This window comes from Myotis nattereri (assembly GCF_964212035.1).
Source record: "Myotis nattereri genome assembly, chromosome: 16".
NCBI classification, from domain to species: Eukaryota; Metazoa; Chordata; class Mammalia; order Chiroptera; family Vespertilionidae; genus Myotis; species Myotis nattereri.
The window spans coordinates 36,332,235-36,349,580 of NC_138091.1; the positions used below are offsets into that span (position 1 = coordinate 36,332,235).

At 43.0% G+C, this 17,346-nt stretch overlaps 1 protein-coding gene across 2 annotated transcripts in view; it reads right to left on the reverse strand.

Moving 5' to 3' along the window:
* NSF (N-ethylmaleimide sensitive factor, vesicle fusing ATPase) overlaps positions 1-16,502 on the reverse strand; it is a 126,222-nt gene extending 109,720 nt beyond the window's left edge. For both annotated transcript variants that reach the window (XM_081109411.1, XM_081109410.1), the window contains exons 1-3: positions 16,414-16,502; positions 2,902-2,987; positions 926-1,025 (exon numbers count right to left, since the gene is read on the reverse strand). In XM_081109411.1, the coding sequence (XP_080965537.1) occupies positions 926-1,025; positions 2,902-2,987; positions 16,414-16,425 (198 nt within the window). In that variant the 5' untranslated portion in view covers positions 16,426-16,502. The remainder of the gene's footprint in view (positions 1-925; positions 1,026-2,901; positions 2,988-16,413) is intronic.
* Between the last annotated feature and the right edge of the window lie 844 nt (positions 16,503-17,346).

Sequence of the window (17,346 nt, forward strand, 5' to 3'; positions counted from 1 at the left end):
TCTTCTGTAATATCCCATCCCACACACACAGCCAACCTGAAATTTGGCTGCATGCTGGTTAAGCCCAGACTTGGGGTCACAGAGAAGCCATATTTAGGTTCTGCACTTCAATTCCAAAGATGGCCTCAAAGTATGATAATAACAGTATCTATAGTATATGGTTGTTTTAGAAGTAAATGAGCAAATACATGCAAAAGTTACTTAGAATAATATCTGGCCTACAGTAAATGTTGGAGGGAAATTCTCTTTAACAACAAAAAGACAAGGAGAAATAGTCAGAAATCATGAGTAAATCACTGCTTATTAGAAAGAGGAGGGGTAGTATTTACAATGCTTAAGACTGTGAGATCAGCAGCATAAGCAAGGTAATAAGGAACAACAGAACACAGACTAGTAACTGTGGTGCTCCTAGATTATGGATTATATGTCTGGAACAGTGCTAGGCAATTTTCCCTCTGCAGAATCCACCAACAGTTACAAATGTGATCACTAACCTCCAGTCATTACTGGAGCCCAGCAAGTTACGTTGTAATTTGAGATAACAATTACTCATATAATATTCTTCAGTCTGACATCAATGCATTTAAAAATCACTATTAATAGATGTCAATTTTATAAGTAAATGCTATTTTTATATCTTCTCTGTTACCGTGGAAGTTAACATTAAAATAACCTAGCACCTTATCTGATAGCTAACTGATAATACTGCAGAATTTTTTAAAATTAGGAAAAAAAATCAAGGTAATAAAAGGCAGACACAGTAAAATTGGCAATTAAGGATATATCTTTAAATTCCCAGTATATTATCTAGATGTTTTTCTTCAGTGTGGCTCAATAGTTATAGGAAGAGTGATGCTTGCTTTAAATGGATTGCTGCCTCTACAACCTTCAGGAATGGAAGAGAATAAATTAACACCTGAGTTACCTGAGGTAAGCTGAATGCAATGCTCCCTGGAACCACTGATGGATGGGTCCTCAGTGTAAATGTGTACCTGTGGCTGGGAGAGGTCCTCACAATCACATGCCTAAAAGACAGAAACACAGACAGTACTCCATGTCAAAGGAGATGAAGAATACCATTTCCAAATGTGTTCATTTCCAACAACTGAGACTTGATGAGTACCAGGCAGGAAAATGGCATTATATGACAGTCCTGAAAAACTAGGAGCACAAATTTCATTTCTAAAAAATGTGAGCCAGTCAAAACGTTTTCCAGGCATAAGGAATACCCTGAGCCAAACACACATCAAGCAGAATGAGGACCAAGTTCAAGAGAGGATATATCACTCAAAATATAAACTTCATTACATTTCCAGTTTACATAGACTGATAACCGTTTTTTTTTAGTTTACTTAAAACTGATAACAGTGATTTAGTCTTTAATATTAAGTAAAAACTATATGAATTTCCTCTCCTGAGAATTATTTTACCTCAAAATAGAATAAAGGGAGGAGAACCAAAGATAGAACCGGATATGGCAGTAAAAAAAAGTTAGTTTTCAGGACAAGTGTTTAAATCTCTTTGCAGACTTTCACAATAGGTTGAACAATAACCTAAAAAGATGGTAAAAATTTTTTTACAAAATATATCAATTTTCATATATATATATTAATATTTACTATTTCAAAACATTTTATGCTAATTCACCCTACTCAGAAGTTACCTATAAACAAATAAAATATAGTCCTTTCATGATAATCTTTTATACCAAGAAACTACCAAGAACTGTGTATGAGATAGAAGCTTCAAACTGTTATGTGCTATCTTTTTTAAATTACCTTTTAGAAAGCTATATTTCTTAATATTAATGGTTAATGTTTCCATACATATCAGTTTGCCACTAAAACACAAGTTCCTTATAGTTACTCTATTTTAAATACCCCCTTCATGAGCACAGTGAACATTTGACATATATAAAAGAATTCCATTAAAAAAATTCTCACACTGATTATCCATACTGCAGTTTACATGTGGAGAGTTCTGTGTTCAACTGAGCATCACAGAATTTTAGGACTGAAAACAATATTAATATAATCATGTAGTACAGATCCTCATCTGAAGCTGAAAAAACCACAGATTATTACCAATTCTAACTCGAGAAACTCATGTATTTCACAGAAAAATTAAAAACAAACAAATAAAGGCTAAGTTAAAACCCTGTTTCATTATTCCTTATCTCCCTAGTCTGCCTTCTGGTACAGCCCCTTACCTCTGTCAACCTCAGAAACACATGGAGGGCACTGAACTTGGTAGCAGGGCCTGTAGAAGTTCTGGCAGTGGGGTGACATGAATCAGTTAAAATAAATGACAATTAAAAATGCTTATAAAGATTCTATATTGGTTGTGCATCTTCTAATTTTCATGCCTTTTAAATATCTTAGCATCATTGATCAAAAAGGCTAATATTTATTGAGGACTTATTAATGTGCTAGGCACTGTCCTAAGTGCTTTATTGTATAACTCAATCTTTACAATTATCATCATTCCCATTTTACAGATTGGGACAGAGACACAAAAATGGTAACTTAACCATGGTCACCAAGTTCATAATTGGCAGAGTCAGAATCTAAACTCAGACAACCTGACTTTGGAGCCAAAAAACCTAATGGCAATGCTATATATGATTCAAATGACCAGTATGTTTAGTTCTGCTAGGAAAATTGATTTTTAAAAAAGTTATAAAAATATATGCTTTTAAAAATGTTATAGTTATGAAAGTTTAACACAGTTAAGACTGAAATACATAACTTTCTCATCTCTTCCATTTTCTAACTCAGCAAGAGGAATAAAAAATTATTCTCAAGTTAACTAAAAAATAAGGGCTCTCTAGAACTTTCTAAAATACCATCTAGCAGGTATTTCTTCTAGCAGGTTAGAAGAAAAACAAAGTTAGGTACTCACTGGCCAGACTGGAAATCTTTTTCATTCACAACTGCACAGTTGGTTAAAGATAATTCGTCTGTAGGACATCTCGCAGCTTGCATACTCTATAAAAAGCAATGATTAGGAAAATGAAATTATCTTTTATAACCTTAAAGACAGTTTATGCCTTCCTGTCCTCCATTCCTCATCACCTGTTGTAAACACCTATTGTTTTTACTCCCAGCACCCCTTCCTTTGTGATAATAGCAAACCCTTCCTTTGAAAAACTGTTCCTTCCTCATTCCACATGCTTTTGTGGGTGTGCCGATCACAGCACACATATGGCCACAGAGTCCTATTCCACCCATGGAGCCTTATGTAGACCTGGAATAAAGGAAAGGAGTTCTCCCTTGCCTCACCACCACACAAAGGAAGACTTTCTGCTCTAAGAATAAACCTATCACAAAGAAAGCAAAGGCAACAGAGACACAAATAAACACCTTGAAACAGAGACCTGACAACCAAGTTAAAGTCCTTGAGTCCTGAATGCTGGTTATAAGCCAATAAATTCTCTTTTTTGCTCAAGCTTATTTGAATTGGTTTTCCACCTCTTCAAAGAGAATTTTACTGATTCAAACACAATGAAGTAGATTCAATAAGTTTGATAAAGTGTATCATGAAAAGTATCTATACTAATAAAAGGGTAATATGCTAATTAGACCAGACATCTTCCGGACATCCTTCCAGACAAAGCCACGGTGGCGGGGGCCGAGGCAGAAGTGGTTAGGGGCAACCAGGCCGGCAGAGGAGGGCAGTTGGGGCGACCAGGCAGTTAGAAGCCAGGATTACGAGAGGGATGTCCGACTGCCGGTTTAGTGGGATCGGGCCTAAACCGGCAGTCGGACATCCCCCAAGGGGTCCCGGATTGGAGAGGCAGGCAGAGGCGGTTAGGGGTGATCAGGCTGGCAGAGGAGGGCAGTTAGGGACAATCAGGTTGACAGGCAGAGGCGGTTAGGGACAATCAGGCTGGCAGGCAGAGGCGGTTAGTGGTGATCAGGCCAGCAGGGGAGCAGTTAGGGGCGATCCAGCAGGCAGGCAGAGGCGGTTAGGGGCAATCAGGCCAGCAGGGGAGCAGTTAGGGGCAATCCGGCAGGCAGGCAGAGGCGGTTAGGAGCAATCAGGCTGGCAGGCAGAGGTGGTTAGGGACGATCAGGCTGGCAGGCAGAGGCGGTTAGTGGTGATCAGGCCAGCAGGGGAGCAGTTAGGGGCGATCCAGCAGGCAGGCAGAGGCGGTTAGGGGCAATCAGGCCAGCAGGGGAGCAGTTAGGGGCAATCCGGCAGGCAGGCAGAGGCGGTTAGGAGCAATCAGGCTGGCAGGCAGAGGTGGTTAGGGACGATCAGGCTGGCAGGCAGAGGCGGTTAGTGGTGATCAGGCCAGCAGGGGAGCAGTTAGGGGCAATCCGGCAGGCAGGCAGAGGCGGTTAGGGGCAATCAGGCCAGCAAGGGAGCAGTTAGGGGCAATCCGGCAGGCAGGCAGAGGCGGTTAGGGGCGATCAGGCAGGCAGGCAGGCAGGTAAGCGGTTAGGAGCCAGCAGTCGCGGATTACGAGAGGGATGTCCGACTGCCGGTTTAGCAGGATTGGGCCTAAACCGGCAGTCGGACATCCCCCGAGGGGTCCTGGATTGGAGAGGGTTTAGGCCGGACTGAGGGGACCCCCCCCAACCCCCATGTACGAATTTTGTGCACCGGAACTCTAGTAGTTTTATAAGAGATCCCAAGTGGCTCTAAGCCATGTCTCTTACAGATTGAGAAAAACCAAATTCCAAATATCTCCCAACAAAGATAATTACAGGGTTACATTTTTTAAAAACAGGGCATAACAATCTTTTGATCAACAGTGACTAGCAAACATTCCTCCAAATAATGTATTTATTAACCAATAATCCTCCACCATTCTCTCAGGTTTCCTGGTTAGTGAAATATGGCACTCGTAGTCAGTCTTTTATAACTACAGTGCCCGTTCTTCAAACCTCAAGCCAAAGCTGATTCTTCTTAACTTTGTCTCCCAAACACAAATTTATAGAGGAAAACAAATTACTTTTTGCTTCGCTTTTGTTTTAACTAAAGGCTAGTTTCGATAGTTATCCCAGTTGTCTAGAGCAGTGGTCTCTAAAGTGGGATATGTGTACCTCAAGTTTGTCTGGTAATCCAAGTATCAAAACAAACTGAATTTAGAAATTGAATAGGTGTATCACAAAATATTAAACCAAGAATTTAAAGAATAATGAAGCTATCACTTTACTTTCTATATTATTAATAAAGAAAATTGAGAATATATTTTTCATCTTTAGCTCATCCTTTTTATTTTGATATGTGTTTTATATATATATAAACTATTAGAGGATAAGTTATAAATATATATACATATAAATGATCAATACATTTTTTACTTACGAGATTCATGATAAACTGTTTGGAAATCACTAATTTAGAACATGAGATGAATAAAGTCTAGGTCATAAGTTTGATTTCTGAATGAGACAGTATTTTTGTCCACGGACACAATTTGACCAGTCATCTGACAAAAATATATCCAGCCTTTTAGTTTCCCACCTATCCTGGGGTCTCTTTCACCTACAAGACATTACCATTTCTTTAAATCAACATTTTATTGAAGAAAAACATACATACAGAAAAATACATACATTGTAAATGTTTGGTTTAATGGATTTCTACAAAGTGAACACACCCAAGGTAACCAACACCCAGTTGAAGAAAGACATTACCAGCATTCCATACTGCCCAGCTCTCCCCCACCCCCATCACTAGATTTTTGCCCCCAATCACAGATAACTACTATCTTGTTTCTATCACCAGATAAAAACCTTAGATTAGTTTTGCCTGTCATTGAAAATTTTATATATAAAGTGGAATCATACATCATGTATTATTCCTGTCTGACTTCTACCCTTCAATATTATGATTGTGAGACTCATCCATGTTGTGGCAATAGTTCACTCATTTTCATTTATCTTATAATATATAATTATAGTAACATACCACCATTATGTATCCATTTAAGTTGTTTCTAGTTTTTAATTATGAATACTGTTGCTATTAACATGTTTGTACATGTCTTTTGAATGATATCTGTATGCATTTCTATTGAGTATATTCCCACCTCACCCCACCCAGCCTCCAGTAGAATGGCTGGGTCATAAACACCCATGGCATATGTTCAGCCTAAGGAGTTTTGTCTAAGGTATACAATGTGGTGTTTTGATATAAGTATACCTTGTGCAATGATTACCACAATGAAGTTACATAGTTACCACTTTGTGTGTGTGTGTGTGTGTGTGTGTGTGCCCACGTGTGCATGGTGAGAACACTTAATATCTATTCTTTCAGCAAATTTCAAGTATACAATATGTTATTAACTATAGTTACCATACTATCTAGCATTTCAATTGTTTCTAAGGGCGGTTTAGTCAGGGTACCAAATCTACTATATGCAAAAAATAACTACACTTTCTTAAATGTTTGAAAATTGGATATAGGTGAAGGTATTAAAAGGAAGAAAAGGCATTAACTGAAAATCTGGAAATAATAAGGTTGAGTAAACATTTGGGAAGAAATCTGGAAAAAAACATCTTCAACAAGTTATAAGGAACTAAATGGGAGAGCTCAAAATGCTATCAATGGTTCTCAATTTTAGCACACATCAGAATCACCTAGAGAACACTTAAAAGAGATTGCAGGGGTCCTGGCTGGCGTGGCTCAGTTGGCTAGAACGTCATCCTGTGCACCAAAAGGTTGCTGGTCCAATTCCTGGTTAGGACACATACCTAGGTTGTGGGTTCAATCCTCAGTAGGGGCAGATAAGAAAGGCAACCTATTGATGCTTTTTTCATACATCAATGCTTCTCTCTCTCTCTCTCTCTCTCTCTCTCTCCCCAATTCTGGAGAGGGGGAGGGGGAGGGGAAAGAGAAGGAGGGGAGGGGGAGAAGAAGGAGGGGACGGGGAGGGGGAAGAGGAAGAGGCGAGGGATGGGGAGGGGAGAGGGAGACTGCACGGGCCTTACCTCAGAGCTCCTAATTTAATCAGCCTGGGGTGGGGCCTGAGAATTTGCATTTTGAACAAGTTCTCAGGTGATGCTAATTAGCTGGTCTGCAGTCTCCACTTTGAGAATCATTGTACTAAGGAGAAATAAACTTCATAAAAAAACAAATACTGACAGCTTCATTCCTTCTACAATAGAAGAGAAAAATGTGGAAAAGAGGCTTCAGTAATGCTCTTAGTCCATTTCATCATTTAACTTGGTAAATATAATTAAGTTTATTTTGATTCTTAATTAGTAGTAAATTGATTAGAAGGCTATATATACAAAAAGAAGTTATCAGGCTCAATATCTGTAGGTGAAGAAAAGACTGTATTGGAGTCCAGCAGCTGTTAAAATTATATCTATACTATCTTATTAATGATGTAGATAACAGAATAAACAACAGTGGAGTATTCAATAGCTTGGCAGAGAACATAACATTAAAATTCAAACTGAAGACACTGTCCAAAATGATTATTTATTAAGGTATTCAGAAATACATATTCATTCATGCATTAAAAGATCATCAATACTTCCATGCCAGGCTCTGTTCTAAACAGTGGGAACTGTCTTTATCCTCTCACAAAATTCTGTTAATATTATTCTCTAGGAGAAAAGTAACTAGGATAACTAACATTTTAAAATTCCCTAACACAGATGTTCTTTGGAAGACCCAGAATTAGTGATTATTACTATATTCATTACTTGTCTAACCAAGTAGGAAAAAGTTCACATGCACCTAACACTAAAAACACCTTACAATTTAAAAAATTCACCAGTGAAACCCTAAATACTCTTTGTTATTTAGTAATTTTAAAAATAAATGTTAGGCCGAAACCGGTTTGGCTCTGTGGATAGAGCGTCGGCCTGCGGACTGAAGGGTCCCGGGTTCGATTCCGGTCAAGGGCATGTACCTGGGTTGCGGGCACTTCCCAGTGGGGGATGTGCAGGAGGCAGCTGATCGATGATTCTCTCTCATCGATGTTTCTAACTCTCTATCTCTCTCCCTTTCTCTCTGTAAAAAATCAATAAAATATATTTTAAAAAAAATAAAATAAATGTTAGATTTCAAAAATGATGTTATTTCTTTTTCTTTTTATAAGCACATTTTAGAGTCACAGAAGTAGGAAAAGTGATTCAGCTGGGCGTGGGCTCAGGAAACAAGTTACAGAAGCAAAAGAAGGGCCGTTGGAGCTTAGGAGAAAGAGAAGAACAAGGAAAACTCATCTGGGGGAAAGAGGGCAAGGAAAGGTGTGGGCGGGCTCTATAGAGCAGCTGCTGATAGGTTCTTATTTTAAATTAATCATTTTCCCATTTTATTACCAAAGATCTATATGGTTAGTGCAAAATACATCAGAACTTTAGCACTTCATTCTAAATTTAGCAAAGGACCAAAATACCCTGCATTACTCATAAACAGCTGATGCAAATTCATTTGGTTTCAAATCTATTGAGCACAAAGTTGTCACTTTTTGGCTTAACGTCAAAATGAAAAATCAGCCCAGCCGGTGTAGCTCAGTGGTTGATCGTCAACCTATGAACCACAAAGACACGGCTCGATTCCCAGTCAGGGCACATGCCGGGGTTTCGGGCTCGACCCCCCAGTGTGGGGCATGCAGGAGGCAGCCAATCAATGATTCTCTCTCGTCATTGATGTTTCTATCTCTCTCTCCCTCTTACTCTCTGAAATCAATAAAAAATATTTTTAAATGAAAAAGTAAGTCAAAATCAATAGCAACAGATAAAGATAACTTAAATTTAAAGATAAAAATGTTTTTAATGAAGAAGGATTAAGTGGCTCCTAAAATTTATTTTAAAAAAAGGGCCAAGAGCCCTGGCCTGTGTGGCTTAATTGGTTGAAGTGTCATCCCAGGTACCAGAAAGGTCATGGGCACATACCTGGGTTGTGGGTTCAATCCCACCCTTCCTCTTTTTCTAAAATCAACTTAAATAAAGAAAAAGAAAAAGGACCAAGAAATGCCAAATGAAGAAAAATAAGGAGCAGGCTTACCCGACCAGACAGCAAGAATAATTTTAAAGCTATGTAATTGTAGAGAAGGACAATATAGTCAATAAGCTATCCTATCTAATAAAAGACAAATATGCAAATTGACTGTACCTTTGCTACACCCACCAGCCAATCAGAGCGATATGCAAATTAACCACCAACAAAGATGGCAGCTAATTTGCATTCTGCAGGCAGGGCAGGACAGCGGGAGCCGCCATCCAGGCCCTCATGTGCGCCCTGGGTGGCGGGGGCTCAGGCGGGCGCAGTGATCGCGGGGGCCCCGCCCCGTGTGCAGCCCCGGAGGGCAGGGCTCCAGCAGGCACCGCCCTGGGGGTTCAGGCGGCGCAATCAGTGAAGCGGGACTGGGGATTGGCGAATGGACGCAAGGTAGACCTCCTGGTCCTTCCCCCCAGCCAGCAGGCTCCTATCAACCTTTAGTTTCTACTGAAAGGAATGTGGCGCCTCCACTGCGCAGCCTCCCAGGACTTGGACTTGCAGGCTCCAGAGTGGAGACTTCAACAAGGACTTCAGCGCCTGCTCAGGGGAAAAACCGCCACCTCCCTACTCCACAGCTGCTTCTGTGTCTGCAAGAAACTGCGCATGCTCCTCCCTGTGACATGGGCGGGGCCAGAGCCTGAGTTGAGCGGTTCCACGATAGTGATAGCAGTTGGACCAGTGCAGGGATGGAGGGAGGGACGGCGGGGAAGGAGCAAGGGGGAAGCCCTGGTTCCCTGCTCCTCCTCCCACAGGCATGGCCCTTGCTGCTGTTACGATAAAAGGAGTTGTGTTTTCTAACTCTGTCTGGGTAAAGAAACAAGTGTCTGTTGACTTCTGATCTTACTCTCAGAGCTGCCAGTTAATCCCTCTGGATGCGTCATATCCAACCTCCAAAGGATCCAAGGGACAGATCAACCTTCGTTCCATAGTTGAGGAAATTGACCAATAAACACATGTGTCTCATGCCTCAGTGTCAACTCCCGCAGAAATCTCCGGGTAATGACTCAGATTCTATATCTAAGGGTATATTTTCTTCTGTTTTCATGTTTAATTCAGCCTCAGAAATCAAATAATATAATAAAGAATAAATGAGTTCAGGGGGCTCAGCATTGTATTCCCAGGGCCTTTGGTCCCACACAAACCGCAGAGCTCAGTTATCCTGAGATGAAAGGAAAGAGAAACGTGAAAGGTTTCCCAGCTCAGTCACAGAGACATCTCATAACCACATATTAAGGACACGACATTAACTTAGGGGTGGAAAGGACACAAATGGAATAGAAGATGGAGCCATTTGGAGTGAGCAGGCCAGCAGGGGGCAGTTGGGGGCAAGCAGGCCAGCGGGGGGGGGGGGGGCAGTTGGGGCGAGCAGGCCAGCAGGGGGGGTAGTTGGGGTGAGCACACTGGTACGGGGGGCAGTTAGGGGTGATCAGGCTGGCGGGGGGCATTTGGGAGCGAGTAGGCTGGCGGCAGGGGGATATTGGGGGCAAGCAGGCTGGCAGGCAGAGTGGTTAGGGGCAATCAGGCAGGCAGGCAGGCAGGCAGGCAGGCAGGTGAATGGTTAGGAGCCAGCAGTCCCAGATTGTGAGAGGGATGTCCGACTGCCAGTTTAGGCCCGATCCCTTCCAGGGGTCCCAGATTGGAGAGGGTGCAGGCCGGGCTGAAGGACACTCCCCCCCCCCCCCCCCGCGCCACCACCACCGAGTGCACAAATTTTTGTGCACCAGACCACTAGTATATATATAAAAGCCTAAGTGACTGTTCCGAAATGACCAGTCAACCAGTCGCTATGATGTGCACTGACCACCAGACGCTCGAGGCAGGAGCTGCCCCCTGGTGGTCAGTGCGCTCCCAGGGCCAGCCAACTTCCCCTGGTCCCTCCTCCCCCTGGCCGGCAAACTTCCTGTGGTCCCTCACCTTGTCCAGCAGGTCCCCTCTGGCAGCTGGCAGGCCCTGGGGCCAGCAGGCCTCAGCTGACCCAGCCCCAATTGGGACTGGGCAAGATTGCCCCGATAGGCCCTGATCACGGGCCAGGCCTAGGGACCCCAGCTGTACACGAATTTTGTGCACAGGGCCTCTAGTATTGTAAAAACTATGTATGGTACAAGTTGGGTACTGAAAATATCAGGGGCAACACTTGGTAAAGTATATGATTGTCGCATCTCTATGCTGCACACCTGAAACTAATATAAAATAATAATGAATGTGAACTGTAACTGAAAAAAATTTTAAGCTTTGGTAATTAAAACAGTGGTATTGATGTACATATAGACCAGCAGTTCTCAACCTGAGGGTCGCAACCCCTATGGGGGTCAAACGACCCTTTCACAGGGGTCGCCTACGACCATCGGAAAACACATATATAATTACATATTGTTTTTGTGATTAATCACTATGCTTTAGTTATGTTCAATTTGTAACAATGAAATTGGGGGTCACTACAACATGAGGAACTGTATTAAAGGGTCGCATCATTAGGAAGGTTGAGAACCACTGATATAGACAAACAGAATAATGAAATGTAACAGAATCCTGACAGATTGAATATAAAACAGAGATAGCATACAAATCAGTGGGTAAAAGGATGGACTCAATAAATGATATTGCGATAAATGATTATATATATACAGGAAAGATAAAATTAGTTTCCTAATTCACACCAAACACAAAAATTAATTCCAGATGAATTAAACAAAATGTGAAAAGCAAAATTTTAAACCTATTAGAAGAAAATCTTTCTGACTTCTGGGTGAAGAAAAATTTCTTTAAAAACATACAAATTCATTAATCATAGAGGGGAAAACTAGGTAATTATAACTATACTAAAATTTAAATCTAAAACTATAAACATGAAATAATCACCACTAAGAAAAGCTATTTGCAACTAACAAAGGATGAGAATCCAAGCAACCCCTATACCCACAAAAAGGGAAAACTCTGCACATCAATTTTTTAGATGCTAAAAGCTCAACAGTTGAGAGATAAAGGGGGGGACAGGCAAAGAATATACAAAGTTTATTCACAGAAGAGGATATTCCAATGACCAATATGAAAAATGCTCAATCTCACGCGTAACCAGGAAAAATGCAAATTTAAACAACAGGATTGTTTTACACCTATCATATTATATAAATTAAAATGTCTATAATATTAAGTGCTGGAGAGGACATAAGTAACAGCTACTACTATACTGCTGGAAAGAGTGCATATGTACATGTCTCTAGAAATATATCCTAAAGAAACTCTTACATATGTATGTTAAAAGACATATACAAATCCTCTGATAAGAAAACAGGATAGAATACTACATAGTAGTTAAAACAGAATTAACTGGCCATATACCAACAGGAATAAATTTCAAATGTCCTTTTAAATGAACAGATTGCAGAAGGGAAATATGCAGTATACAGCATAACACCATTATCCATGTAACAGTGGGGAACTGTAACCCACCCCACCATTCTTGTTTCTGTAAATGATTGCTGACTCTGACTAATATACAGCTTGTAGATAAAAGCATGTTTGTATAAGAATCCCAGGAACTAACTTTAAGGGAGAGAGACTCTGATTTTCAGGTATTTCAGCTCCAGGAAATTTGCTGACCTTCAAACAAAAATCAGGATGCACACCAGACTTGCTTCACCAGTTTCAAGGTCCTTATCAGAATAGACTGTGCTGGTTAACACCAAGTGCCCTCAATGGAGAACTCTCAACCCCCTCCCTTTGATCCTGTTATGCCATTTGCCCCGTGTGCGCCCCGGGCAGGCGGCGAGGCTCAGGTGGGCGCACTGGTTAGGGCATCCCCACTCTATTTCTTCACAACAAATCACCTCAACAGGGTGCAGGAAGAAACAATCCATTGGTTTATTTGCATTAACGTATGTATATTATCAGAAAAGAACTGCTGGATCTCCAGTAAGTAAGATTCCTGGTAATTTTTAAAGACAGATTACAGCCCTAACCGGTTTGGCTCAGTGGATAGAGCGTCAGCCTGCGGACCCAGGGGTCCCAGGTTCGATTCCGGTCAGGGGCATGTGCCTTGGTTGTCGGCACATCCCTAGTGGGGAGTGTGCAGGAGGCAGCTGATCGATGTTTCTAACTCTCTATCTCTCTCCCTTCCTCTCTGTAAAAAATCAATAAAACATTAAAAAAAAAAAAAGACAGATTATAAAAAAGTTCAGGCAATATGGAAAGCCTTTCTTTTCTTTCTTTGCTTTTTTTTCCTTTCAGTAATGGAGTGGTGGTGGTAATATGAGGGGCCTAGAAAGTGATACCAAATAAAGTAGCCTTACTAAGGAGTCTCTCCCTACCTAAAATCAGTCTCCTAAGCTATTAAGGCTGCATTTCAGAATCTTTCTTTACTTCTGATTCCATGATTCCAGAGCAGCTGTAGTGTGAGAATTCTGAAAGAGGCCTGGCGAAGTGGTAGCCATCTGTATGTGGAATTCACTTTAAATAAGAGTCCATATTCAATGTAAATAGTAAGAATAAAACTAAAATCTGCTTTATTACTAGCAAAAATTTAAAATAGCTGAGAAAATTATTACCTAATTTAATCTTTTTAACATGTCAGTAAAACGGACTAGCTTTATGGCAATGCACCATCTATCACTAGAGTACTCAAAGAGAAATTAGATTCATCTTTTAAAAAATGGATTTAGCACCTTTTGGGGGTCCCAGGCAGTGTGCAAAGTACAATGATGATAGTGGGTAAAAAACTAACATGGTCTAATGCAGCGGTTCTCAACCTGTGGGTCGCAACCCCTTTGGGGGTCAAATGACCCTTTCACAGGAGTCGCCTAAGACCATCGGAAAACATATATAATTACATATTGTTTTGTGATTAATCACTATGCTTTAATTATGTTCAATTTGTAACAATGAAATTGAGGGTCACCACAACATGAGGAGCTGTATTAAAGGGTCGCAGCATTAGGAAGGTTGAGAACCACTGGAATGGAAGGTAAAATATAACAGTAGTGACAAATAATCACATTAATAAATTTAAAATGACAGATAAATCTCTAAGGAAAGCAATACAGTTCTTCAAGAACATATAACCACAGGTCCTGACTGAAAGTGTGGTATTAGAAAAGGCTTCCTTTGGGAAGTTGAGTGATCTGAGTAAGAGGGAAATGGTTGGGAGTAAAACATTACAAAGAAAGCACAAGCAAAGACCTTGTGATAAGAGAAACCACTGTAGGTTCAAGGCTTATATATAACCTGAGCATAGAGAGTAAGTGGGGGAGTGGAAAGAAGCAAGAGCAGAACCACAAAGGACCTTACAGGCCTCCTTACAGATTTGGTCTTCTCCCAAAAGTAATGGGATGCTATCAAGGGAGGGGTTTAGTGGGTATGGGAGGGAGCAATCAATGTGGACAATGGTGTAAACAGTCTACTTCCCAGCTTCCTGCAACAGTTCAGACAGACCAGAAATGACAGTGGTTAGGGAAAAGGAGGTGAAAATGAAGATGTTAGAGAGGTGGACAGATGGGAGAGATTTTTAGGAAGTTAAAATGCCAGAACCCATGTGACCAGTCCAGTGGGTGATTTGGGTGCAATTTAAAGCAGCAATGCCCCAAGACAGATTCTTTGGCCCTAAAACGTGTTGTTGTTTTTTTGGGTGGTGGGTCGTAGAAGGGAGCGGAGAGAACTCAGTCAGTGTTGGGGGATGTGGTGAAAGAAAAGAGATATAAAGAATGACATCCCCACCCCCACTCCAGGTTTCTAGCCTATATAAATGGATGGATGGTGGTGCCATTCGTTGAAATATGGATTGCTTGCTTCCGGCATGTACCCTGACCAGGGCCAGGCATAGAGCTGCAACTGGAGGCACCTGCCCTTGAATGGAATTGAACCGGGGACTCTTTAGTCCGCAGGCAGATGCTCTGTCCACGGAGCCAAACCCGCTAGGACTGAGGTACCCAGTTTTGAAAAGGTAATTTGATACACTGACCTGGAACTTAAAGGATAGATCTTTACTGGGAGTAAAATATTGAAAATCATTGACACATGGATAGTATTTGAAGCCGTGGCATTAGAAGAAACTGCCCAAGGAGAAAATAGAGAGTGAGAAGAGAGCCTTGACGAATACCTGCATTGAACAATTTAGGGGCGCATTTCAGTGGGATGACAGGGCCCAAAATCAGACTGCAATGGGTTGAGGGGTGAGTAGGTGGCAAACAAATGGGAGACAATCCTATTACGATGTCTGGCTGTAACTGGGAAGAGAAAAGGTGACAGCTGTGGGGGTGGAGGGAGGGTTTGTCTTAAGAGCGGGGTAGCCTGCGTATGTTAGGATGGAGCAGGTGGATACAGGGGGGGGGGATTCCTGAGAAGGTGCGAAACCAGAATCGGAAACATAGGTGGACAAAGTAGCCACAGATAAAAAGGAGAGGAAAAGCAGGAAAGGAAGAGCAGAAAGAGGCCAAATTAAATGACCTTTAAGGTCTCTTCTCACTCTGGAATCCCATGACAATTTCTTTTAGGTGGAACATTTGCATGCATGCATATATCTACGCAAACGTATTCAAATATTCTGGGAGAAATAGTCAAGCACATCCTGATCCCCTCATGACGCAGTTAATATCCCGGGGTTTATGAGCAATGTAATCTCTGGGCAGGATCCATCCATCCCCCCGCCCCCCCGCCCCCCAGCGCATAGCTCAACGCACACCGCAATACAGCACAGAACCACCAGCCCATCTCCCCTCGCCAAAACCACACTACGCCGCGATCTCAGAGGCCGGGGGAGCACGGGAAATATAAAACCCCGAAGCTACAACACAGACTGCTACATTCGAAGCGACTGTCATTCATAAGAGCAAAAGGCGACACGCCAAATCCCCAGGCCAAGCTAAAGGCATTCCTGCGCGATCCGACAGTGACAGGTCCCCCGAGAGCCGGGCTTTCACGCTAAGTCACGGGCACTTCCTCCTCCTTTCCCGAGACCTTTCATTGTCAAGAACCAGAAATAGGTCCCCGAGGATCCTTCCCACAGCCCTCACCCTAACGCAGCAGACGGATCCCCCGCAGTTTATTCCAGAGGCTGCACCTAATAAGCCCTCGAATGGGGGTGCAGGGACACCCCCCCGCCCCGGGGTCCGTCAGACAGGGATGGAACGGCGGCCACAACCCTGCGGCTGCCTTGAGGGGCAAGGGGAGCAGCCGCAAGGGAGGGACAAGGGGAATTAATAGAGACGCAGGAGACCCAGGTAACGAGGGGTCCACCTCCCCGAGAGCTTTCTTAGGAGGATGGAGTTTGTGAGGAGGGCTATGTCCAAGCCATCGCTCCCCCGACTCACCCTCAAGCCCTTTTCTGGCCTGTTGCCCGCTCCAGCGCCCCGTTTGCTCAGACCCCCTCTCCTTCCCCTGGGGCTGTCCGGACCTCGGGGTGCCCGCAAGCCCGGCACCCCCGCCTTAAGCCGCAGCTCCCGTGGCAGCACTTACCCGAGCCGCCATCTTCGCGGATACGTCCGGCTCCGCGGCTGCAGCTCTGCTTTTAGCCGAGTCCACCCCCGCCGCGCGCGCGCCCGCCCCCGCCCTTCGCGCATGCGCGCTACCACCGCGAGGCTGCGCATGCGCCCAGCCGCGTCCCCGGCTCCCCAGTCCCGCCGGGCGCGCGCCCGCTAGGCGGCCGCCAGGGGCGGGCGGGGCGTCGGCGCCATTTTGAGCAGGAGGGCGCTGAGGGACGTGGCGGGTGTGGTGACTCCGTATTTCTTAGAGCCTACGTGTCCGCCGGCGGCTTTCTCCAGGGCTCCTCTCTCGAGTCTCAGCACAGCTGGCCGTTGGCACTGCACTTTGCAGCGAGGCCTGAGTCACCGAGCCCTTGCTTTCCTCTTTGCCAGCTGCCCTTTGCCCTTTCATAAGCCTTTAGCTTGAATCCTCCAGAAAGACCCACTGACATGTGCAAATGTACAGTAAGAGCACCCTGGGCGGGGACTGCCCTGCCCCAACGAAGATCAGTCACGAGTGGTGGTTCCGAGTTCAAGTTCTGCGTGACTCCAGGCTTTTCTCTGTAGGCGTCCTTGCTTTCCTCACTCCTGGGAGTTGGCATTTATGTTTAGCTTATGTGTAGCATGGAAAACTAAAGTTAATATTGTCTTCTAATTTAAAAGTGAATTATGATTATTTTCATATTTATTAACTATGTTATATTTGTTTTTGTTTATAAAAGTAACTTGTGCCTTTACCAACCTTTGCCATTCCCCAGTGTTCTTCCATTGTAGACAGTGTATGTGGTGGAATTTGAATATCCAAAATGATGGATAAGGCTAGAGAACAGAGCAAAATGGAGAAAGGATACGGAATTTTAAAAGGAAGAAAGACCAGCTGCTGTTGTTGTTGTTGTTTTTGGATGAACATGTCCTTTCTCTTCGGGAG